General features: G+C 38.7%; 1 protein-coding gene across 2 annotated transcripts in view; it reads right to left on the reverse strand.

Moving 5' to 3' along the window:
* SYT1 (synaptotagmin 1) overlaps positions 1 to 27,248 on the reverse strand; it is a 232,570-nt gene that overhangs the window by 138,306 nt on the left and 67,016 nt on the right. For both annotated transcript variants that reach the window (XM_062202061.1, XM_062202060.1), the window contains exons 4-5: positions 24,079 to 24,246; positions 20,497 to 20,664 (exon numbers count right to left, since the gene is read on the reverse strand). In XM_062202061.1, the coding sequence (XP_062058045.1) occupies positions 20,497 to 20,664; positions 24,079 to 24,246 (336 nt within the window). The remainder of the gene's footprint in view (positions 1 to 20,496; positions 20,665 to 24,078; positions 24,247 to 27,248) is intronic.

Consider the following 27,248-nt stretch of genomic DNA (forward strand, 5'->3'; position numbering starts at 1 on the left):
AGCATGTTTTCAGACACTGCAGCTCATTTAATCCTTCTGATAGCCTGTGATGTGGTTTAACATGGTCCATTGTACACATAAAGCAATTAAAACACAGAGAGGTTAACTAACTTCAAGTTTGCACAGCTTGTGCCTGGTCGAGGCAGTTTCTTTGATGACAAAGACCCTTCTTGTTACTCTAATCATTTCTTTTTTTATTTTATTATTTTTAAAAATTTTTGACAGGCAGAGTGGACAGTGAGAGAGACAGAGAGAAAGGTCTTCCTTTTCCATTGGTTCACCCCCCTGTAGCCGCTGCAGCTGGCGCACCGTGCTGATCCAAAGCCAGGAGCCAGGTGCTTCTCCTGGTCTCCCATGGGGGTGCAGGGCCCAAGGACTTGGGTCATCCTCCACTGCACTCCCGGGCCATAGCAGAGAGCTGGCCTGGAAGAGGAGCAACCAGGACAGAATCCGGTGCCCTGAACGGGACTAGAACTTGGGGTGCTGGCACCACAAGTGGAGGATTAGCCTATTGAGCCGCGGCGCCGGCCTACTCTATGCATTTCTACCACCATACTAAATCCAGATCAAAACTGCAAATCATAGGCCTTACAGGAACTCTTTCTGGGTTTTCTGAAAACTATAGGTTTTATGAAAAATAATCTTTATTTTTATTAATGAATTTGAAAGGCAGAGCAACAGAGGTGAGAGGAAGAGAGAGAAAGACCTCTTCAATTTGTTGGTTCACTTCCCACATGGCCACAAAACCCCAGTCTGGATCAGGCTGAAGCCAGGAACTCCATCTTGTTCTCCCACATGGGCGGCAGAGACCCACCTACTTGGAACATCATCTGCTGCCTTCCCAGGTGTATTAATAGGAAGCTGGTTTGGAAGTGGAATAGTCAGGGTGCACACTTGTACTCTGATTTGGGGTTCTGCCCTTGCAAGTGGTGGCTTAACTCACTGGGCCACAATACTGGCCCCAATGGAAATGGATTCATATAAGTTTATTTTTTATTTTTAATTTTTTATTAAGTTTTATTTATTTTTTTTTTTGACAGGCAGAGTGGATAGTGAGATAGAGAGACAGAGAGAAAGGTCTTCCTTTTGCCGTTGGTTCACCCTCCAACGGCCGCCGCGCTGCGGCCAGCGCACCGCGCTGTTCCGATGGCAGGAGCCAGGTGCTTCTCCTGGTCTCCCATGGGGTGCAGGGCCCAAGCACTTGGGCCATCCTCCACTGCACTCCTGGGCCACAGCAGAGAGCTGGCCTGGAATAGGGGCAACCGGGACAGAATCAGTGTCCCGACCGGGACTAGAACCTGGTGTGCCGGCGCCGCAAGGCAGAGGATTAGCCTAGTGAGCTGCGGCACTGGCCAAGTTTTTTTTTTTTTTATTTGACAGGTAGAGTTATAGACAGAGGGAGGGAGAAATGATGGCTTAGGGTGAACTCCTTCCACAAACTCTTATCAAGTTGCTTTGTCCCTGTAACACTCTCCCTTTTGTCTATTATATGTCCTTGACTTTCTGGGTCAAATCCAATTTTAAATGTTTGATTTTCTTTATCATTTTATTTAGAGACGCTGCTGTGAAGTAACCTCTTTCAAATAGTGATTTGGGCTGGCGCCGCAGCTCAGTAGGCTAATCCTCCGCCTGTGGCGCCGGCACCCCAAGTTCTAGTCCCGGTCGGGGTGCTGGATTCTGTCCCGGTTGCTCCTCTTCCAGTCTAGCTCTCTGCTGTGGCCCGGAAGTGCAGTGGAGGATGACCCAAGTCCTTGGGCCCTGCACCCCCATGGGAGACCAGGAGAAGCACCTGGCTCCTGGCTTTGGATCAGCGCGGTGTGCCAGACGCAGCAGCCACTGGGAGGTGAACCAACAGTAAAAGGAAGATCTTTCTCTCTGTCTGTCTCTCTCACTGTCCACTCTGCCTGTCCAAAAAAAAAAAAAAAAAAAAAAAGACATGGTACGGTATAGACCAGTGGAAAAGAATAGAAACCCTAGTATTTAATTCACACCTCTACAAACAGGCTTAAATAGTGATTTGGATTACGAGTACCAGTATTGTCCTCTGTTAAAATATAAATCTGGATCCTGAGTAATTTTGAAGTATGAGCATATGTCTTTCTAAATAACAAAGCAGATTGGATCCAGGCAGTTATAGGGAAGGCACTGCAGAGTCCTATGTCCTAAAGTGGGACCTTGATCTCGAGTATTCATGAAAAAGTGGCTGATAATTCTTGGAAGGCATTGTTCGCAACTTTGGACACTGACAAGTGTCCTCGCTAATGGCGGAGGCATGTATTTGAATGGCTTCTATGCGGGCTTCCTGTCAGAGCAGCAAGGTATTCTTACTAACCAAGAAGCCAGGGTGACGTGATGTGTTTGGTATAATTCAATAAGCTAGGATATGTAACAGAGTTAGAAGAGTGCCTGACCCACAAAATGTTATATGAGTGTTTGCTATTATAAGGAAAATGATATTTCAGTTCTTCCTGGTCTCCCATGTGGGTGCAGAGGTCCAAGTACTTGGGCCATCCTTCACTGTCCTCCTGGGCCACAGCAGAGAGCTGGACTGGAAGAGGAGCAACCAGGACTAGAACCTGGCGCCCACATGGGATGCCGGCGCCGCAGGTGGAGGATTAACCAAGTGAGCCATGGAGCCGGCCCCTAGTTTTTGAATTCCTTGAAGCTGGAATTTATAAATAAACCTGACAGTAGTATCTAAAGGCAAAAGGAAACTTATTAGTAAGTTCTATGTACTTTTTTTTCATGAAATTAAGGGCATAACTGTTTTTCTTGTTTGGTATCTAAAGGCTTATTTTTCCATATCCACCAAGAATGACTTTTATTTTTTTGCCAGGCAGAGTTAGAGACAGAGAGAGTGGTCTTCCTTCCATTGGTTCACTCCCCTAATGGCTGCCATGGCCGGCGCTGCACCGATCCAAAGCCAGGAGCCAGGTGCTTCCTCCTGGTCTCTCCCCATTGTGGGTGCAGGCACCCAAGCACTTAGGCCATCCTCCGCTACCCTCCTGGGCCACAGCAGAGAGCTGGACTGGAAGAGGAGCAACCGGGACAGAATCTGGCACCCTAACTGGGACTGGAACCCGGGGTGCTGGCGCCGCAGACAGAGGATTAGCCTAGTGAGCCGCAGCGCTGGCCAAGAATGACATTTATGCTTCTTTTCTGTTCAGCTATAACAGTTTTTTACCACCTTGGAAAGTATACTGCGACACCTTCAGAAATCAGGATATAGAGAGTGACACAGCACACACTTGGGAAGGCTTATCCTCTGAGCTTCTGGTAGGCCAGCCAGCAAGACAGTGCTCCTGAGCTGGCAGAACCAACCCAAAGGTCTTGGAGGAATCAATAGATGGTTTTACCTTTCCCCAACCCCCATGATCTCCGTAGGAAGTTACCAAATGGGACTCAGATATTCCAGCAGAATATCCAAGGATTTGTAAGTTTCACTGCAATAGAGCAAACTTCAGTTTCTATCAAAGGCTAGGAAAAGGAAACAAAAATTGGATGGCTATTTATAATGGAGCTCAACCAATACTAAGAATCCAAGTACTCAAAATATATGCTTTAAGAAAATATTTTGAATCAATATGATGGTGTGATGGCATCTCAAAGTTGTTGGAAGGCTTAAAACAATACATTCTGTGCTATAAAAACCTAGGCTGCACATCTTTATTAAACTTCTTTGTAGGGTATGGAAAAGTCACCGCGAAAACTCTTCTTTGCCAGTTAGGATTTCATTCAAACCACAAAGGTTTTCTTAGATCTTCCCAGAGTTCTCAGTTTCCCAGAGATGTGAGACAGGTATGATGCTATATACCTGAAACCTCACAGAAGCACACAGGACTGGGGAGGGCTTATTTTTAAATGTAAATCTATTTTGACTTTCCTGTTTTCTCATTTCTTAAGGGCAAATAGTACATACTTTTCAGGAATAATCTACTGAATAATTTCTGGGGCAAACTACTTTGGAACAAGGAAAAATAAAGCTCATCAGATGGACCAAGTTAAAACAGAAAGTCACTCAATGGGTGTGTATTCAGCCTTGGTAGGAGAGAAGAGGATGAAGAAGGAATCATGTGGGTTTACCCTTATTTTCTTATCATGCATAGCAGAGCACTTAAAATGAATCTCTTCTAAAGTCAGGATATGCTAGACTGAATTTTGAAAGTGGTCATCTGTTAAATGTCTATCTGTGTGTGTATGTATGTGTACACATGTGCATTTATATACATGTGACAAAGAAGACCAAAGATACTTTAATGTTAGCTCCCTATGACGATCTCACGTTAAATACCTCAAATTCTTTTTATGAATATGTGCAAATACTTTAGAAAATTTACTGCTAAAGCATATTTTAACTCAAACAATTTATATAATTTTGTTTTTTCGTACTTAACATGCTAAAACATGTTTCCATATAATTATGTCTAATGGCTATCTATATTGCATTAAGTCATAGGATAAGTAGCTATTTTGTTCCTGTTCAGCACTGAGCCCATTTGAATGTACAATATTCTGAGTATGTTGGCAATGAGTTCAGCTATGACAGCCAGAGGCTCAGCTTGTTAGTGCTTCTATTTACAAGAACTCTTTATAATGTGAAATTTCACATTTCTGGACTGAATTTTTGGTGTTAAGTAACCCTCATATTTTTTTAACATTTTCAACTGGGTATCTTTCTTTTTTTTTTTTTTTTTCTTAAACTAGGTAGCTGGTAACAAAGTCAATATGATGTGACTTTTGTTTTTGTTACATCCATCTGAGAGTTTGATGCTTGTGGGCACTTGCCCAAGAAAGTTCCCAGAGGCTGATAGGGAAACAGCCTGCTAAATCAGCTCCTAAAAATCCATCATGGCAGTCCACAGCTTCAAAAATCAGTTTCCTCTATTTTTCACTGTCAAGAATGGATTACTTTGGAAGAGACTAAAAACCCAAATACCGTTATCACTGTTTGTCAAAGTAATTGGAGAGGGTATGTCCGACTGTGACAGGTCTTATGAAAATGCAGGAAGAGATTAGCAGTGGGGAAAAAGGAAGAAGTGCACAGAAGCTTGGTCTAGATTGATGTCACTGCCCTGTTTCTCCCATGGCTTTGCTTTTTAAACACCTTTGATGAATCCCAGAGATAACCTTGTCTGTTCCCTTACCTGAAGCAGGACTACAAATCCATGCCCCAATTCTTATTTTTAAAAACCCTCTAGAGAGATAGACTCTTTTAGATATGTTTCAACATTTAACACTTCCAGGAGGATCAATTTGGTCTTCCAACAGTTGAATGCCTTTCCTTTTATTTGAGCTTCAGTGTCATGAGAAAGTTATTACAAGTTGCCTCAAATGGATCTTTATCATGAATTAGTCACTGAGTTATTTCACTCAAGAAAGAGATTCTGGCTCTTCTGTCTCAAGAGTCCAAATCAGCCTGGACACTGTAAGATAGCACATACCGAGGCTAGAGGGAGGAGAGCATTTAGTTCCAATGCAGGACTATGTCCCAAACCTTGGCTAGCATGTGAAGAAAGTATCATGCAAACATATGTGTGTGTGGGGGCCTTCTTAGAAGAAAGATACTGTTAAGTCTTATGCCTTGCTTAATGACCTATACTTTGGGGGCTAACTATGAGCCAATTGAGATTGGAGTACATGGGACATGAAAGAAAACCCAAATGGGTGCAAGCTTCTAAGAAGTCCAAGTTTAAGCTGAAATCTTTGGGAGGTTTTAGCTTACCATTGTCATAACTTTTTTTGTTCAGGGATGCCACAGCTTGCATTTAGGAAGGACTACTTCCACCTCAGTTCTGAAGTCAAGCGCACATGATTGCATCTGGAAAGGAGGCATGCTGAAATGTTTTCCTAGAGAATGTGGGATAAGCAGTTCCCTGGGAATGGGAGGGGCAGTCACTCGTTAGGGACCCTGGAGAAAGGGTCAGTTGCACTCTCCCTGTGGTGTTCCCAGCCCCCGATTGCCTCCTTTCATCCTGGCACTCTGGTGATGGCTGGGCAAGTGACTGTGCTCCACTTAGAGAAGATTACACAATGTTTCAAGCAGTAACTTCCTATAGAAATTACACATGTTGAGTCAGTTTCTGCTCCTACTCAGGTTCTAGTCCAAGGCATGGAATCGGTTATTTTTGGAACACAAAGACAGACGTATAAGGCTTGATCCTTGACATTGTATACTGGGTTTTTCCACGAATTTGTTCCTTGGTGATTTATAAAACACATCCTTGTAGATCCTTACCTGAGACTCAAACCAAATGCCCCCCTGCAGCAGCTCTGGCCTAAAGCAACCTTGTTAAAGTCAGGTGTGTCCTCCCTATTTTCTATGTCCAGGTTCAGCTCTGCTGTATGTAGAGTGACAATACCCAGGACTGAGAATTTCCTTTCCTCCACCACACGGAAGGAGGGAGAACTAGGATTCAGATTGCACATGCGTTGTTTACAAAGGCACCTCTATGATCTGTTACTACATCTTCAGGAAACTCTCCATTTGCTAAATGAGAAAAGCCCACCATCTTCCTCTGTTACATATTCTTCAGAGGTGAACAACTAGGGTTCCTTACACTTTACTTCAACATTTCCTGAAGTCCCAGCGATTAGGAATTTGAAAAGTCCCTGCTTTAAAGGAATTTTAAAGTAGGATAAATAGTAATTATTGTGGACTCAAATCCACATAAGATAGACTTTTGATTTAGATTTCTGGCCATCATTCACTGCCTAGGTGATTTCAGAAAAGTCTGTTAGCCTCTCTCTGACTTTCAGTTTTCTCATTTACAAATCTGGCACAATAATACCTATAGTATGGTTTTTGAGATGTCATTGAGCTAATGTACTTATTTCAGATGTAAGATAAGTTTGTGCATTGTTTCCTCCCAAGGGAACTGTTTGGCAATCACTATTACAAACTAAGGAAAGCGTTGAAGAGCGACCATAAGCCAGCAGGTTTTAGAGGCTGGATTTGAGGGTGTGTGATGGTGCTGAAGGTGAGAATCAAGCTCTCTGGAAACCACTTAGAGATGCTGCGGATGCAGGAGACCAGGGATAGCACAAGCTGTAAGGACGTTTTGAAAGTCCCACCTGAAAATGGCAACTCTTCATTCAATAGAAGCCAGTTACTCTGCTGAACTTCAGACCTCACATAACAATGTTCAAAAACATAGCTAAGATGTATATGAAACTGATCCAAACAATTCCTATAAAGATGACGTGGAAGCCTACTGGTAGGCATGTTGCAGTTTATTCTTCACAATTTTAAATATTTGGAAGTGAAAAAAGCATAAATTGGATGAGATGGCATGAATTTAGTTATTATTTGACTTTGTAAGATGGAGTATATAATTTCTCTCTTCTTTGCTCTCTGCCTCTTTATTTACAGTGTTTGTAGTGGAAATCTAGGAGAATCATCAATGCCATATTTCAAACTGTGGTTTATAGGGAAACTGTTCTTCTGGGCAGCTTTATTACTTTTTAAAAATGATTTTCATGATGACAAAATATTGGCTTAGAGCAACACTGTAGTTGCTTACAAGGCACAGGGCCCTAGAAAACTTAGTGTATAAAAATATTTTGCTGTGCAGTGAAATTTCTGATATTCAAATATACCTAGTTGAATGTGATTTGGAGAACATTAGAATGGGTCACTGATTTTTGGGTTTAATTACTACGTAGGTTGTTCTCCTTCTTATTCATCATACCTGGTATAAGGCAATGTGATGCAAGAGATGGGCACAGTGATTTTTTTTTCCAGGGACTTGTAACCCAATGGAATGGAATACAGTGGAGGTTGGGGAATAGTGGGACTTGACCCCCCACATGATATCAATGTCAGGGAAAGAGTGATTCAGAAGCTGGAGAGCTGCTCAGAGACTTAGGAGTAGGGACCCATATGGGATCAAGGAGGCCCTCCCTTGGTAATTACAGTGGTGACCTTAGATTTAGAACAGGGCTAACAGAAACACACAAATTCTAGGGTGTGGGTTTGCAGATGAAAACATGGTCATGTGTAGTTACAATCTCTCTGGCTTTCCGCTTCTTTGTCTTGAACTGAAGGCTAATAAAGGGGTTTACCTCCCAGTACAGAGAGGAGGAAATGAGTTAACACACTTGGCACAGTGCCTGGCTCCTACTTCATACAGATACTCAATAAGTGTGAGCTTAAACTTGGTGAAAAGGTAAATTTGTGCTAAACTTGATTTTCTAAGTAGCAAAAACCGGTCTACCTTTAAAACTATTTTTTTTAACCTAAAATTAGGTCATGCTGCTGTGACAATTAAGATTCCAGAGCCTTTATGTCATTTGCAAACATGGCCTCACTACACATGTCACTGGGTATGTTACTACTTGAAAGTCAATGGCCTGAAAAAACATGCACTTCTTCTCTGATTCCAAGTTAAACACTGATGTTGATTTTACATCAGGCAGGCATTTCAAAGGCAGCAGTCTGTATTCTCCATTAGAGATATAGGGTATCCAAAAACACGGACACTTGACTTATTTGAATAGTCTCTACTTTTTTTTTTTTTTGATACTGGGATATAATTAAGAAAAGACTCTCTCAGATACCAGTTTTTGGAAGACGTCTATTCCTGGTCTCTTTAAACACAAGCATGACGTGGAAATTCAGAGAAGCTACTTGTCAGACTATCGATTTATTCATGTAGAAATAACAGCTTAAATGAAAGAGCAGTTGGCTGCCTTTGGGTAAACACTAACCTCTGACGACATTCCAACATGTTTGCAGCTTAGGGAATGAGAACATTTGACCCAAGGTTATTTTCACATTTTCCCCTCTCCTAGAATTGTTTGTGGGGCCTTCCGCTTCATCTTCAAATGCTCATCTCTACACACTGGTGTTTTCCAGGGTCCAGAAATTGGTTCTTACATACATACACATGATGCCCCTCAGAAGAAGAAAAGTACTGACGTGGAAGGTACTTTCAGAATGGAGGTCGTGATTAGCATGATCTCCTTCCAGGATGAGAGGAATCGCCTCCCCAACAACGCTCTGTATATGTGGCCTTCACCATCCAAGGAGATGGGCTGGATTTTCAGGATTCTGGGTTCTTCTAGCACCCAATGCACTGCTATGTTTTGCAAGCCAGGAGTCTGACAGTTCCTGAAGCCCAGGAGCAAAAGTACCTTGCTATTCACCTCTGGCTTCAAGCTTGCTGTGCCCCAGCTTGGAAAATAGTCTCACATAGTTAGTAATTTGGGGGTCATTTAAAGTGGAGTGAAAAGAAAGAAGACAGAAAATAAGACTGGCAGGGAGACAGCAATTGCTGGAAGTTTTTTATGAAGTGGAATTCTGTCTGCTCTTCCAGAATACTCTGGGGCCACTGTACCTTGCTTTCAGGCCTGTGAAACCTGGGAAAGGTGGATGGGAGTAGTGATAAAGATACTTTGTCCCTAACCCTACAGTGTTGTAAATGGTTCAAGAAATGATGGGTCATTTGTGAAAACACAGAGGAAGTAAATGGCCTCTGGTGGAACTTGTCACTTATTTAAGGAATTTAGTTGGCATAGAACAGACCTGTGTTTGAAAAATAAGTTTGAAATTTAAATTTCAAACACATTCATCTTTTAAAAAATATTTAATTTTAAAAACATTTTTTCATGTTTATTTCATATGTAAATATTACATATAATTATTCTTGAAAGAGGGAAATTACTATCATAAATGTAAAGATTCTACTATGGCAAATGTGGGGTTCATGACCAGGATTATAAAATGAGGAAAGGAGTAGATTATTAAGTGGAGGGCATAATTCAGTGAAGATAACATTTATAATCATCCCTATACAGAGTAATATGACATCTACACATCTTTTGTACTTCTCTGTGTTTCACAGCATTTTATATATGAGAAAATGGTGCTCCGAGAGCTCATGGGATTTGGGCTGCAGTTCCTTACTCAACTGGTCCATTCTGCTCTTTCTCCTAGCACCTAACTATGGTCCAAGAGCTCATGTTTTAGTTGTGGAGGCAACAAAACAGGTAGGTAAGGCATCTTTTTATGTAACTGCATTATCTGGCTATGAATGTGCACGTGAAGAATAAGAATGTGACAACTGAATGGCCCAGTATATACACTATATTGCTGAGGTCAAAATTTGGAATGAGACCAAGCAACATCAGAGAAGCTTGTAAAAATAAAAAGCAAACATGATCCAATTCCTTGCAGTAAGTATCCTGGTACATACAATACAGACTATAACTGGGGTCCTGGTCATTTTAGCTTCAACAGAGCATGATAGACATACTTAACTATGAATTAACAATTCCAGGAGAAATCAAAAACATGTCTGGAGAAGCTGTACAAGTATATTCATAACTGCTATATTCATGATAACCCTAAGTTGGAAACAATCCCAAAGTTTATCAACAGGAACGTGGGTAAACAAATTGTGATATATTCATGAAGCAGAACACCATTGAGCCATGAGGAGAGAGCTACTGTATGCAACTCTGTCAAGAATCCCAAAGAGAGACACAAAACAGTATGATTTAACTTACAAGGCTACCTCAAGAAGTTTATGGGAAAGTAGGATTAAAGATGCTTGTTTATGTGCAAAAATGCTTGCAATGGGGAATTTCTCCATAATATGCATTTTCCATGGACTTTTTGAATCCCTCTCATATCTGTAGTTCAAGAACAGTAAAACTAACCTATGGAGAGAAGAATCAGAAAGAGGTTACCTCTAGGGGCTTGGGCTGGGGATTGCTTGGAAAGGGGCCTGAAAGATTTTTCTGGGGTAAGAAATGCTCTGTAACTTGACTGGAGAGGCAGTTGTATTGGTGTCTACAATTGTAAAGACTACTGACTCATATACTTCACATCTATTATTTATTGCACATCAATTTTAACTCAAAGTTACCACAAGGAGCAATTAAATGGCCTGTGGACTTTCTAAGAAGCCACATATGGTGTGAAGCCAAGCTGAGGTGCAAAAAGGATGAGTTCTCATACTTAGAGAAATGCTTTGACATCAGAAGAATCCAGCCTAAAACTTCTTACCCTGCAGGAAAATAAGGCTAGTAGAAAAATGGACTTGGAATCAGAACAATTGGCCTTTCAGTCCTGAGTTCTCACTGGCTAGTCACATGGCCAAAGTCTGGGCTCCTCATCTCTGAAATGGGAATCTTGGTGCCAACCTTAGAGCGGGAGGTGTAATAGCAGCAACATGGCCCTGGAGACAAATGCCCTGGTTTAAAGACAGACTAGAATATTTTCAGAGAACATCAGAAAAGACATTCTGCATGTACCTGAGCTTTCTTTCAAATGGGGTCCAAGCCAATGTGGAGAACCATGCTTCCATGTTTAGGGTGTCACTGCTGGCAACTATTTTGTTTTCTTTAGAAGCAGCTTTGTTAAGGTCTAAGTTGCATACCCAGACTCGACTCACTTAAAATATGCAGAGTCCAGTGGATTTTAGTATTTTCTTTAGTATGGGTTGTATAATCATCACCACTATCCAATTTTAGAATATTTTCATCACTCCAAAAATAAATTCCATATCTACTACTTCCCTTGCCCAACCCTGAGGTAACCACTGATCTGGCTCTTGTCTGTGGATTTGCCTATTCGTGTTGCAGCATGTATCAACATTTCACTCCTCTTTATGGCTGAATAATATTCTGCATGGATATACCACGTTTTGTTAAGCATCAGTTGATAGACATTCAGATTGTTTCTACTTTTGGCTCTTATGAAAATTGCTATGAATATTCTGGTACAAATTTTTCTGTGTCCATGTTTCCAATTTGGGGGGGTTCTATAGTGCAATCACTGGGTCATAAGGTGATTCTATTTTACATTGTGAGGAATTATTAAATTGTTTTCCAAAGTGACCGCATCATTTTATGCTCCCACCAGCAACATGATGGTTCCAATTTCTGCACACCCTCACTAGGATGTTATTGTCTATCTTTTTGATTTTAGCAGATTCTGAAACGTTTAGCTCTGTTGTGTAGTATCTAAGCTTAGAGAAGTTACATGCTGATGGCCATTGTGGCCACAATGTGGCAGCACCGTCTCCCATTCACCCATGCTATTCTGGGTTGACCTTTGTGAAACCTTTTCACACCCCACTCACCCATGGAACCTAGATTCAGGCATCTCCCTTTCATCAAAACCATGTCTGCACAGTGCCCTTTGATTCCTTAGGCTATCGAAGTCTCCTAACAAAAGCAAGGTCCATACATCTAACGATCACAACAAAACTTTTTCAGCTAGCCAGGAAAGAAGGGCTCTGGTCAGTGTTTTCAACAACAAAAACAACTAATGCCTAATGAGAGTTTATCTGGTGCTAAATCCCGTTATTGCTTCACAAGAACTACCTCATTTAGAGTGCATTACAACTCACACAGGTGAGAAATATGAATTCTGCTTTATGAAGGATTAAGGAACAAGGCCAAGGACATACTAGCACAAAATGGAGTAACGGGAAAATTCACATAGGTTGAGTCTAAGGCCAGAGCTTTGATATCCTCTGCTGTTCTGTCTCACCATTAATTTGCACTTGAATAAACTTAATCATTGTGTTCCCAAAAGCTAGCATAATCCCTGGCTAACAAAAGGGTCTTAATAAATAAATATTTGCTGAATGAATAAAGAAATTTAATTTACGGAATTTAAGGGTTCTTCCTCATAGTTGGAAAGGATGTAGTCATGCTTAAAGCAGGTAAGGTGTCTGAGTGTGTGCTCCCTCTCTGTCTCATCCTTTCACTGAGTTCTTGGTTTGCAGTAAGTCCTCATTCTCCTTCCTGTTTCTGTAGTACAACTGGTACAACTCAATCACTGACATTTTATCTAATTGTAGAGTAACAGATTGTAATGGATTAAAGATTTCACAATGCAAACATTTGGCCTGCTCAAAGGTATGTAGGAGTAAGACAGAAGGGAAAAACATTTAATTTTGAAGATTCGTAAACAAGATCATAAACAAAAATGTTCCAAAACATATGATGAGCTCAACAGAAGAGATTACGTTTTAAAAGGTTCAAGTGTGTGGAAGAGAGAACAAGACATTTTCTGCATTGATCACATCGCTTCCTACTCAGAAACCTCATCATAGCTTCAAAAATATGAGAAATCAGATGTAGACAAGATTGCTCTTGTCTATATCATTTTTTCATTCTCCTTTCATTTTCTATTTGTTCCCATCTCAACTCCCACTCCTTATTTTCTGCTCTGCCGGCTTACATACAAGAAATTCGTGCTTCTAAAACACTTTGCTTTAAATTCAACTGAAAACTCTCACTCCTTTTATTCTTTGGATAAAAGAGAAAAACTAACAATGCTGAAGTTCAGAATATTGTGGCTAGAGTCAGAATATAAACCCCACAAGAACATCCCATTCAGGAATCCACAGAAATTAACAATTATTTTGCCTAGCTTGATTGTTAAGTTGTAAGGAAAACAGGCAACTCTTTCCCTTACATAAGTTACAGTCTATACATAGTTGATGGCTGTTTCAATGAAATGTATCTTCTGGTTTTTGGAGAGAGGGACCAGAATGCAAAAGGATTTTGGGCCATTGTCTAAGCAGTGAATTGGAATAATTGAGTATCCTAACATGACTTCACTGAAAGAGGTATGACTCATACATGTTTGTTACAGAAAATTCTTATTTCTTTATGATTTGTTCAAGCACGTTACTTGAAACAAACGTAGGTTTAAACACCGAAGATATTGCAGGCACAGTTCTATTTACTGGGGTTAAGAAGGTGAACAATTTAGACAATATGCTTGTCCTGAGTCTGGATTCTTCGGTCTGATATTTAAGGGACAAATCGTCCTTAAACTGCTTTATTCAATCTTATCTCTCCGGATATCTGCTCAGGCATTCACTCTTCTCTTATCTGGGCTGTTCTTGGTCAACTTAGTTCTGTATAAATATTGATTTCTTTCACTTTGGAGAGGCATTCTCAGTTTCTGTCTACTTATCCACATTCTGCTCAGTCTTCCCCATCTCTGCTTCCTTGTCTACCTTTTTTCTTGTTGCTAAAAACATATTTGTTTATAACTCTCACTGGTTCTTTTGTTATTTTGTATTGCACTCTGCCTTCATTAAATTAATAGTGAGTAAATAATGTTTGTGATAATGTCCATCTTGCAGTTTTAGGGCTTTGCATCCTGGGCAAGAGTTCATGCTGAGTATTTATGAAAGAATACTTTGTGAAGAAACCAAAAAGGTATAGATATTTACCTTTTTTGCTATGTTGTATCCATTTATAATATTTGAAAGAAAATACATGGACTTTATTAAGGATCCAGAACATAAGTGAAAGCTGACAAAATTGCATTGAAATGTAATTTACAGCTACTGGTTGGGCCCAGAGTAATAAGGGAGACTGTGTAAAAGATGATGGTATGGTGAAATAGAAAGTGTGTGGGCTTCAGACCTGTGTTTGAATGTAAGTTCTGGGATGGCTTATGTGAACTTGGACAAATTACTTAAAATTTCCTAGTTCTCAAGCCTATACCCTACCTATTTTTAAAACAAATACAAAATGCCAATTTTGAAAATGTTATGATTTTTGTTAGGTATTACACTCAACAAATGACAGATGTTGAGAATGGGTACTGGGCAGTTAAGATGCCTGTGTCCCACATCAGAGCCCATGGGTTTTATACCTGGCTTCGGCTTGAGATTCTTGCCAATATCAACCCTGGGAGTCAGTGGTGATGGATCAAGTAGTTTGGATCCTGCCACCATCACGGGAGACCTGGCTTGTACTCTGGGAATTTGGGGTGTGTACTAGCAGATGGGAACTCTCTTCTTACTTTCATTATAGTGGCTTAAGTATAAAAAGTAAGGTTTACTAAGATAAACTTTAATGAATTTTGATAACAGGGAGCTGGGCTGTGATCATGGCTCTCTGATCTATCTGTGAAGTGAAAGGACTTTTTGCATATGCCCCGAGTTTCTCCCCCTATTTAATTCTTTCTTTAGAGTCTAATTTACATCACTTCCCAAAAGAATTCACAATAAGAGAATAAATATTAAATTTTTGTTTAGAAAGTAAACCCAATTATGTCTTATTTACTAGTCATGTGTTTTTTCTTATAATGTTCCTAGAAATCATATCAGGAAGTGGGGAGTATTTATTATGCATAATAATACAGTTCTAACTGGTGATTGAAATACTGACTACAGAATCAGTACCAACTAAAACATAGCTATGCACAGAATCCTTTCTTTCACATTTTTCTCTAAACTTTTCCATGTTGAAAGCAGAGACCCACACCATAGCTTTAGCTAAGTCTTTAAGCAAAGTTAAACCAAGCTAACCCATGAATTCTGTGTATCATGGATACAGAATGAAAATATTGTCACATAGAGCAAAGAAATACTCACTAAACCTTTAGAAAAAAGTGAGAAGATCTATTACCATTTGAAAGCCACCAACAAAACCAATAACAATGATCCTATGTCACCTCTATCTTTAAAGAAGCACACTGAAAAAACCCAAGTAAAAACCATTTTCAGTGCTAGGACATTTTGTTTAATGGTGTCCAGAATATTTTAGATTTCTTTTGTGAAATAGAAACATGATTAGTATCATTAAGCTGGACTTCAAAAAGGAGTTTTGAAATATTTCTGAAAGGATGATTAACAGTCATTCATTCAAAATTATTTTGCACACCTACTGTGTGCTTACCTCTACGATCACATTTGTTTTCACAGTGGGGAACAACAGATGTGGCTCAGAGAGAGCTTACAGCCTTGTGAGGACGACAGCTGATGAACAAGTGGACAAAAACAAGTAAACCTTCCTGAAACTCTATGATATAAATCAATGTCTGTCTTTGCATTTCCCAAATCTGATAGCTTGTGAATGACAAGGAAGATTCCTATTCACATCCAGGCTTAAAGTCCCTGCAATTAACCTTTTATAATGATTTCCTATCTGGGCAATGATTTGTTGGGTGGAGATTCTTGGAGAGCATGAGTTCCCATCTGACCATCAAATGTATTTAAAAACAGCATCAGCTCCTTAATGATCCTTGGGCATCAAAGATGCCTTAGGAATAATGACTTTAACCCATTCCAAAGAAGTATCTAGTAATTGACCATGGAAGCAAAAAACTTTTGCCATTTGATTGAATATGTATTCTCCAAATGCTTTCCTGTGGAGTAAATGTTTTTCTAATTAGGCTTAAAAATGTGAAATTTTCTTGCAAAATTGATTTCCCATTAAGGCACTGAAGTAGTTTCTCTTCCCTTCTGCTTTGGTACTAATTAAATTATGTCCCAACTTGTTTTAATTCAGCAATCAATTTTTTTTCCATTTGCACTGGATTACAGAATCTCATTTAACAATCACTGTTTAATGAATTCTAAACAAAGCAGAGGTGATAGACTTATTCCCTAAAGTAGATAAAACAGTTCTAGTAAATTATGAGAACTTGAAGCAAAATAGAACAGAATGCTAAAAGAAAGATTTTGGTGTTTTCTAGTGGTATCCTCATGCTTTTTTTTTTTTTTTTAAAACAAGCAGTAGAGGAAGGCATAAAGATGCCAAAGAAATTTTAAAAAGTGAACAAAATGGTAAAACAAAAAATCCTGTGATGATGTAGCTGATGCAGGACTGAGGCCATTTCTAATTAGAAGACAAAAATGGGGGTAAGGCTGTTGAATGTAACAATTTAAAGTACTCAAGTAAAAGTATTAAATGAATGGATTACCCTAAAATTAAAGAGCAGTTTTAGGTTTCACTTGTGTTGAATGATTACTGTTCAATGATTAAAAAGAAGAAAATCTCAGAAATTCAACATAAGTATCTTGAGGCTCTTCATGTTGGAAGCCTTTTGCAAGTGGAATACTGATAACAGTAATGAGATCATGTACTGAGAAAGGAAAGGATTTTGAGGGCATATTCCAAGAAAGGAAAAATTGAGAAAACAAAGTTTTTTATGTAGCTGCTACTTCTCAGGACCCAGAGGATACATATATCTGTTTTTAAAGACAGAAAAGTAAGAGAAAGCTTAAGCTGTCTCAAATGTCAAAGTTAGTTCTGGTCACTTGAGAGGTAGATGGAGAAAGTAGTCAATCATGCTACATTCAAAACAGAAAGACCAGTGACCGGCCTGTGATTGTGCTAACTTCAGGCAGAGTTCAAGCACAGGCTTCCATCGAACAGTGGGACCAACTGGGTGCTCTTCTGGTTTTCCTGTCACAGCGGAGCTTTTTTACATCCCCTCTTTTAAACATGTATTGGGTAACTTCCTGACGCCCTGACTCTATCCATGTTTTTTTTCTTTCCAAGTTAATCATTTTCACAAATTAATCACTAAAATAAAAAACAGTCCTTTAACTGAATAAACTGCTTTGTGACTTTTATAAGAAAGATGGAGGGAGGGAATTATTATATTTTTAGAATGTGCTTTTTATATTAATAAATATCACACTAACATAATAAAAATCTTAACCCCATTCTATCAAAATGATCAAGAGTTTGATTTCAGTGGGTCTGATTTAACTTGTTTATATCCAAGTTTCTACCTGAAAAGCCTGGTAAAATTGGAAGTTCTGTTTTCTCACTTTCCTTGATGTCTTGCAAGTCATTATGTTAAAGGTAACATGTAATACTATTAGATGAAAAAGAGCCTAAAAGCATGAACAATATTGCTCATATAAAAATAATTTCTTGAAAATTATGAGAACCAATGTCAATCTAAGGCTTCAATTTATTCACATAATTATAATTTTCTGCATTTCATGGACAGAGGCATAAAAAGATGATAGAGCATATACTATTGAGAATAAGTATCATTTAGATAAAAAGACAATTGGAATCTTACTCCCTTTATGATGAGAACATTTATACCTGGGTCTAGTCATCCAGAGATACTTTGTAAGCTAGACAGCTGGTTTATGAGGTTTCTGACATTCTGATAAAAGGAAATAGCCACTCAACTGAAAACTGCTCCTCGGTATATACCAACAAGGAAAGTCTCCAGAATTTTAATAGCGTAATGGTAGAATTATTTCCCTTTTAAAACTTCCAGAGGTATTCAGGCACAATGGTGGTGAGAAAAACAACAAAGAGAGAGACACGGATAGAGTGAAATAATAAATCATAGAAGGGGATGAAAACATAAAAAGCAGAAAGGAAATACAAAAAGCATCGATCAGGAACAAAGATTTGGGGGCTGGCATTTTGTGATGTAGCAGGTTAAGCCTCTGCCTGCAACACCTGTATCCCTTATGGGTAGTAGTTCGCAGCTCAGCTGCTCCACTTCTAATGCACCTGGGAAAGCAGCTGAGGATGGCCCAAGTGCTTGGGTCTCTGCACCCACGTGGGAGATCTGGAAGAAGCTCCAGGTTTGGCCTGGCCATTTGAGGAGTGAACCAGCAGCTGGAAGATTCTCTCTTTCCATGCCCTCTCCCCCCAACCTGTAACTCTGACCTTCTAAGGAAAAAGATACGTATAAGTAAATAAATAGATGAATAGTATTAAAAAACCCCAAAAGAATTTTGGGGGGGGGGGTGTTTCTCTCCTTGACTGTTCACCATGTACCAGACTCTTCACAAGGTACTTTACATGTATCCTACTTCATCTGTAAGTATGATAGGGGCAGATAATGTCAGACAAAATGTGTGTCTGAGAAAGCTGTAATGACTTGCCCAAGGTCTTAGAGCTAGTAAAGGTCTGTGTGTTTGAACTTTTGCTGGCAATACACAAAGCCAAGATGTAGTTACAGAGGAAGATGAGACAACACTAAACACCATGAAAACAAGTGCCTACACTTTTTGCTTAAAGAGACCAAGGGTTCCAGGAATCTAGTAATAAAGATATTAAAGAGTCAGCTGGTGTCAAGAAACAAAGAATTATAGCCTGCTTTTATTTCCTTAACTTAGGCTGACATATTTTGTAACTGTTTAGAAACCCTCTGAGTGTGATTTTAGAATCCCACACAACCTAGCAGTTATCCCACTGAAGGTCAGAGTGCGAGCCGTGTACCTGAAGCATAGGAGACTCATAGTCTGATATCAAACCATAAGCCTACTACAAGCCAGTCAATTAACAAAATCCTATTAGTAAACATTCTCCTCTTTATCCTACAGACATTAGGAGTTTAGAGAAAGTCAAACATTTTAGTGAACTGTAAAATGTCAACAAAATGTTCCACTACTTTTACAAATAATTAGAACCATTATGATGAAAGGATTGAGTGTTTCCTGTCTTAAGGATGTTGGCTTTAATGTCACATTAGTTCAGCTATAGGGATGGACTATTTATAAACAGTCCAGAATAAAACAATTCAGTATTGTACTTGGTTATTCTTGAACAGCCACAGTAGGGCTCCATCTAACAGGGTGAATTTTGACATAGCTCTTTGGATAAGATCTACATATATTTCCTTCTGTAAAGAAGGCAGAGCTTTCCTCAAGTTCTACTTCCTTTTATCCTTTTTTATAACCAAATAATTTTAGAGCACAAATAAAATCCATTTTCAGCACAGCAATCAACAACTCTGTTCTAAATGCTTATTTCAGCATAAAAGGAGCATAAAGTGAGTCACTTCAGACTGGTCATAGAAAACCTTAGGCTGAAAGGATTTGCAGATAATGGGCTTGGTTGAATTTCTCAGAAGGCTTGGACCACTCTTCATCTCCCTAGTGGCCCCAAAGTGGCCAAAACTTACAGAATCCTAGGGATCACAAATAAATGAGGCTGGTTGCAGTCCTCTGGGTAATCAGAGCTACATGTTAAAACACAAAAAGTGGCTGGAAAGAAAGTTGCTTTAGGAATTTGCAAAAGCTAACAGTTGTTTGCTTTTCTGGTATCAGCCTGCTGAGACATTCACACAGAAAAATGCCAGTGGCAGGCACGCATAGCATAATCAAATAGAATTGATTATTATGTAGCTTAAATGCACTAAGGATATTGAACTTCTCTTTTTAAAGCATGCACACAAAGGAAAAAGACTGCACTAAACTATTAAAACCAGGGAAAAACAATGTGAAGAGTACTATAAAAATGTGACTCATTTAAAAAAATGGATTTAATATCAGCCCTTGTGAATTATGTTTGATGCTTCACTCATCATGCTCTGGTGTCTTCTGCAGAAACAATGAACTGTCTGCAGCACACTGGAATAACCATGGGAAAAGGGCCATTTGATTGCCGCATAATAGCTATACAACCCATGTTGAAAATACTAAATTATTGTGGATAGTAGGAAGAATAAGATGATGTTCACTGTCTTTGTAAACAATGTGTATGTGTGTGACACTTGGTAAGCTTTTAGAAACTGTGTGTGTGTCCACAGAGATGTCTATAGACCCTGGACATGAATCATTCTCTTTGCTTTCAAATACCACCCAGAAGACCTGTAAACTTTTTAACGAGGTCATGCAATCCCCTGACCCTATTTTGCCAGCTGTCAACAGTAAGAAGCCCTTTGTAAAGAGCATCTCTCCATAGGTTGTTATGCGAGCAGCAACTGACGAGTATGGCTTGTTCTAGTGGAAATGCTAATCATTGTCTTACCTCTTCCTTCTCAGCACTTTGCAGATCGCGCCATTCCTCAGTTACGTGACCAAAATCCACTGTGTTCATGGGGACTTTAAACTCCCCGATGATGTCATGCTTGGAGAAACGATCAAAATCGTACACAGCCATCACCAGGGTTTTGCCACCCAGTTCTGAGTAGGGCACCTAAATAGGAAGAGATGAGATACAATGTCTGGCCACAGAAATGTTTATAATCCATTACTTAGTTAGGCTGTTTAATATTTATACTGGATAAACAAAACAAGGATAATTGAATGTCTTTTTTTTTTTCTTACATTCAATCTTTGGATTTCTACTTAAGACATACATTACTCAGGAAAGAGCAGGAACTTGACATGGTGATTTAATACCACCTTATCCCTCAAAGTTTAGAAGTTCTTAGTATTATTATTAATGAGTTCTATTATTAGTTATGCTCTAAACACTTGACGATCATTAAAGAATAAACAAGCCAGGTGCTTTGGCCATGTAAGTTTTTCATGTAGAATATTTGTTGTTGCATACTAAGTTTTATGGTCAGGTGGTAACTTGCAGGGGCAGATAACTTGTTTCAAAAGTTGCATTAACTCTTTCAAGCTGTTTGAATACCACAGCCTAATAGAGCAGCAATTTATTAAGAGGTATGCTAGGAGTCTGAGAAGATTTAAATGAAATTCATACGATGCCTCAGCTGCTCCCCAAAATAATTTACTGATTGGCAGGAGCTGACAAGAAAATCGATGTTCTGAATATCTGAGATGCATTATAACATGGATCCTGAAGTAATTCTTAGGTCTGACACCCTTTAGGATGAACGGTGGCAAAGGGCCAAGTGCTGTAGGCATCTCCAGCTGTTCAATGTATCTGGGACAGATGCTATGGGTTGGGAGTTTACCAGTGACATTTTTAATATTCAGTGAAAGCAGTGCAATCCAAGTAATCTACACTTCAGCAACTGGATAAGAAAGCCTAATGAAGAAACTGTTTAGACTTGTATTAAAGATGTGATCATTTTTCATATACTTCCCATTACTTTATCAGGATAACTGGTTGTTTTATGCCTTGGCAAACATTTCTCAACTCTGTAGATTAAGAAGGGAAGGAGAAGACTATTTGGCCATGAATGTACAAGAAATTGCAGTTTTCTTAAATAATGACAAAATAAAAACCTTAGGAATCTGATTTTTTAAAAAACTGTAATTAAAAGCAAGGCATAATATTTTCTTCCATTTTAGGAGGATTTCAAAAGCAAAATAGAGTGGGCATGGATAAACCCTTGAAGGTTTCATCGTATTTTTAAAATCTCTCTAGATTTTTCGATGACTGTACAGAAACGGCAACAATCAAAATCTGGACTTAAGCTTCCCAGCTTTCCACTAAAGGGCCTGGAAACAAGTGGACAGAAATCGGCCTTCTCACTTCTCAAATGTGGGTAATGGTGCCTACTTCATGGGACCATTGTGAAGATGGATGAATAAACATAAAACACCTAGCACATAGGCACTTGTGGACTGTTTGTTGGTGAATGATCATTAGGTCCTTCGGCAGTAGTTTTTGTTGTGGGAACAGAAGATGAATTTAATTTGGGGCATGTTGAGTTCCTCTGAAGTGGCTCTAAATTGTGAAGCTAACCCTCTTTAAACTCTCTTAGGTTTTCATTCCTAGGTTGTCTCTTGGCAATTCAAGAACCATCATCTACAATGTTTACTGCAGAAATTTACCAGTTCTCTAAAGAACTGGCATATTTCTTAAGTGCTTCAAAAAACAACTTTCCCAAAATAAAATGGAACACAGTAAAAGTTTATAGACAAGTTCAGTTTCAATAATTGCATTCTTAGACTCACACATTAATAGCAATGCATTATTTCAAAGAAACAAAGGTGGTTTTGGCACTGTGGCATAGTGGGTTAAGCCTTTGCCTGCAGTGCTGGCATCCCACACGGGCACAGGTCTGAGTCTCTGCTGCTGTACTTCCAGTCCAGCTCTCTGCTGTGGCCTGGGAAAGCAGTAGAAGATGGCCCAAGTCCTTGGCCCCTGTACCCATGTGGGAGACCTGGAAGAAGCTCCTGATTCCTCCCTTCAGATTGGCCAGCTCTGGCTGTTGCGGCCATTTGGAGAGTGAAGCAGCAGATGGAAAACCTTTTTCTCTGTGTCTCCCTGTCTCTGTAAGTCTACCTCTCAAATATATTAATAAATATTAAAAAAATAAATAAAGGTGACTCAAAGTTTCCCTAACATTATTTCTAATAACTTTATATTTGACTTCTTAAATTCTGGTTAGATGTTTCTGACAAATTGAGACCAAATAGAAATTTTCATGTTTTGTGGTATCTCACAGTTGTGTTGGCTCTTTATAAGCTGAATGTTTCTATAGTGTTTTCACCAGTACTCTAAATTAACTGTGTGGGTTTGGAAGAATTAGATATTTAAAATAGGATTGCTGAGAATATATTAGTGACTTTTTTTTCTTGAAAACCAAAACAAAACAAAATAGCATAGGGACAGAGCCCCTTTATGAAACTGAATACAAGGTTTGAGAAAATGACTCATGCTGTCATTCATTTTAAATTCATTTCAAAGCATGAGACATATGCTACTGCTATGCCTGGGTGAAAATCTTTTTTACTGCTTATTTATTTTCATCTACTTGAAAGGCAAAGAGAGACACAGAGCAAGGGCAATCTTCCATCCAATGGTATAATCTCTAAATGGGCCGGGCAGGCTGCAGCCAAAAGCTCTGCCCAGGTCTCCCATACGGATGTCACGTGAGGCATGGTGCCTTAGCAGGAAGCTAGGTCAGAAGTGGGCTTGAGCCAGTACTCTGATACGGGGTGGGTCAAAACACCCGCCTGAAGGGGTGATTTTGAGTCAACCTACTGGTATATTCTCAGGCATTTCATTTTTAAGAAATGTATTATCCAAAGTAATACATTCAAGAAGTCTTACTTTTTAAAGATTTGCATCAAAGAATCTTTTTTATAAAGACTTCAAGCCAAGAGCAGGCCTGCAGGTCATGTTTTCCTGATTCCTCCTAGTTATTACTTGCAAAATGAACTGTTTCAACAAGATGAGGAACATGAGGAAAGAGTAGAGAAATATTGATGTTAAGAAGAATAGTTTTAGAGTGCTTGGACTGGCCTTTGTAGATGAAGAAATGCCTACCATTTGAGCACTGGAACAGAGCTTACTTTATTCTGCAATTGATACAAGGCTAACCTATTTTTAGGACCTTTGAAACTCAGCAAAATAATGATTGCAACTTTTTGGGATTAATTTAGAGGGGGGAGTATAAACCTATTGGCACCCCTGAAGCAGACCCTGCTTTCCAGATGTGACTGTGACACCTTAGCCACATTCCAGTCTGTGCTCCATTCCACAATAACAGAGCTTAATCCCATTTTGCTTACATTGAAAGGCAATATAGAGTCATCCTTAGACTACATATAAATTTAAAATATTCTGAAAAGAATCATTTGAGTCCCAGAGTAGGTGTTCACGTGCAATGTCCATATATTTGTCAGGATGTGACCAGTCTTTTAAAGCAACAAAGGAAGTTGTAAGTAACAGAAAAAAAATTACCTTGAAAGTAAACTGCTCATTGAAGACAGGGTTAAGAGTTTTCCGGTGGACCTTTGTCTCAAACTTCTTCTTCTTATCGGGCAGCAGAAACACTTTGACGTAAGGATCAGAAGTGCCCCCCATGTCCAAGGCGGGCAGTTCGGCAGCCTGGATGATCCCTACCAGCAGCTGAAACGGACAAGAGAAGACAGCATGCTCAGACAGTGGTGCACGTTTTAGAGAAAATTGATTTGCCCCTAATGCTCCGTATTGTGATTTCTCCCTGTTCCTCTTTGCTTCTAATAAACTTTTATTCTCTTATGAATCTGAGCACAGAAAGCAAATGAAGAGTGCTATACAGACTTCAGAAACCCAATTATGACAGATGCCGGCTCTAGGAAGCCTGTTAAAGCACAAAAGAGGCTTTTAAAAGGTTACTGATTACAGTCAGATAGGGAATTCATATTTCCAGAAGAGTTGCAATCAAATAAGCTTCCAGTTGCTAAAAGCTCTCATGCATTGTTTTTCTTTCCAGGGCATGATTTGTACGTAGAAATAAATCATTAAACAATCACCAAGTCTATAATTGTGAAGTAGGATATTTTTATTCTTTACCAAAGCCTCACATCAGCTAGTAGAAATTCATTAGAAATAGTGTAGCATTTTGAGATGAAAATTTAAGACCTTCAAGTTTCTATCACATTTGATCTTTACTCATATATTAGCTATGCTTTTAACTTGCTATAAAATTATTACCCATTAACTCCTTTGTTTAAGTAATAGGACACACAGCCAAAGAAATATAATTTCAGCCCCTTAGAGAGGAAAGTGAGTTTTCTTTTAGTGCAATGTAGGTATTTCTGGATTTTTTTCCAAATACAGCAGAATCTCTGCATTGCTTTAAGACTATTTGCTCAACAATTCAGTTCTAAGCCACCTTTGATATATTAGAATATTGTGGCATTATTAATTTTTTTTTAAATCGTGTGAGTAGAATGTTCTAGATACCATGCCATCAGAGATTTTGTGTCAATTGACAGGTTTAGGCTTATTCGGGAAACAGAGTAGACTCTTATTATTGTTCTAAGTACATACTATTGAGCAAATGCAGTCACACCACATGTTTTCACAGTAGAGCCTGAAAATTTGATCTAGAGTCTTTCTAGGCAATAGAACATCAAAACTATTCACCTTCTTCAAGTCACTCACACCTGGTTTTTTTTTTTTTTTTTTTTATAAAACTGACCTACCATATTCTTAAGTACAATTTGGAGAGCTGGCTGAATTTTTAAGCTGGATCAATACCCTGAATGATGATGTTGTTTCCATGTTACAACTGTAATATCTTTTTTGTGGTATCATAAAACAGCACTGAGTGCTAGATTGTAGCTATGCAACACACAGACAGATGGTCCAAGGAGAGCTAAAAGAGGCATCAGATTATAAAGACATGATTAGTAAAGCAAACAGTCTGTCTCTTGGTTTGCTAAATTTGTATTTGGTATTTGCCTTTATGTAGCAATGTGAATAGCAAAAATTCTATTTCCTCATTCTCAATTTTTACTGGCAATTTTGCTTCTGAGCAGGGAAAACACTAGAGATAGCTAAAACTCTTTAAAACCCAATCGTTTATATTTTAGAGAATCTTGGATGGTTAATAAAGGATAGAATGCCTTCTTCCCATCTCCCGCTGCTTTTTGCCTAACAGATACATTTCACTTTCTATCCATGAAGTTTCTTAATTAGAGTATTTCAGGGTTATCTTTTGGTAAGCAAAAATAGGCATGTTTGGCTATAGTTTTATCTACAAAGTTCCTCAGACTTTATCTTCTTTGCTTCTTAGGAATCATTCTAGAAAACAAATTAGCCACCAGAGGATTTGTAAAGACCAATGCATAATATTTAAAAAAAAATCATTAGAACAGAATGTCTTTTTAGATTTAATGTTTGCTGGAGAAAGAATAATAAGTGTATTATTATACTTTTGTTAGAGTAAAAAATAACTCAGTGCAATTATTAGTCATGTTAGAGTAAAAAAATTCAGTGCAATTATCAGTTATGTTAGAGTAAAAAATAATTCAGTGCAATTTTCTTAAAATTGCTACTACTCTACGAAATGATGCTGGTAGTAACTAAAGCCAACTTAGAAGTTTCAGAATTATGACTAATCAGGATGAGATACCACAAGATTTCTGCTGGAAAAATATGAAATGGGAATAAAATAGAAAAAAATTGCATGTATATATAAAGTTAAATTTCTGGAAAACATGCTATATGTTAAGATAATGTAAGTTGATTTTGACCTTTCCTAGAACATATGAATAGGAGATTTTGTGCTTAACCACATTTCAATGCTCAATCTTTGGTAGAAGTGATAGAAATGTCCTCAAATGCCATTTTTAATTATGTATAAAGGATATATATATATATACCTATATGAATTCCTACTTATAAACTTATACCAAGGAAGCAACATGCAGCTTTCTAGAATGTATTATGATAACTAGCCTGGCCTATAAAGAAGCGAGTCAAAGAAACTTGTTTTTGATATTAGAGCATATATTACCGCTCATGTCTTAAAGATTTTTAAGAACCTGGTTTTCAAACAGTTCCACTAATTCTTCTATACCTTTTAAATTTCCCTATTAATTAACAAAGTAAAGAGATATCTTAATGAGAGTCATGGACCCTGGAAAGTCTTTGAATGTAGGGCAATTTTTAACAGTTATCTTTCAGCCAATAGGCGATCAATAAAAGGTAGCTAAAATGATCATTTATCTATTTGACACATCACCACTTTTTTGAGAAATTGCAGTAGGAATGCCTGTTATCTTTTTAGCTTCTTTTCACTTTTGGGGCAATATTTGCAGGATAGAAATCAGGTTGTTGGTCTTTCTGCTTTCGTAGAATTGCTTTCATTAGCATTTGTAGTTTTAGCTAGTATCATGATGTCACTTAAGGCAGTCCTGCCTTCAAAATTTATGGGCCATCTTGGATGCCTTGTCAAGCTGTTAGATGATCTTTCAAAAGCTGGGCATGGATGGTGACCCAACTCAGATATCCCTAGCCCTGTTTGGATCTGAATCCACAAAGCCTAACAAATGGCTCTTCAGTTCAGGCTGAGACCTGCGGGGCTGAGGCTGCTGGAGCTCTGAGGGCGGATGGACTGCTTCATGCTCATTTGTATTCTG

This window comes from Lepus europaeus, chromosome 10 (genome assembly GCF_033115175.1).
Source record: "Lepus europaeus isolate LE1 chromosome 10, mLepTim1.pri, whole genome shotgun sequence".
NCBI lineage: Eukaryota > Metazoa > Chordata > Mammalia > Lagomorpha > Leporidae > Lepus > Lepus europaeus.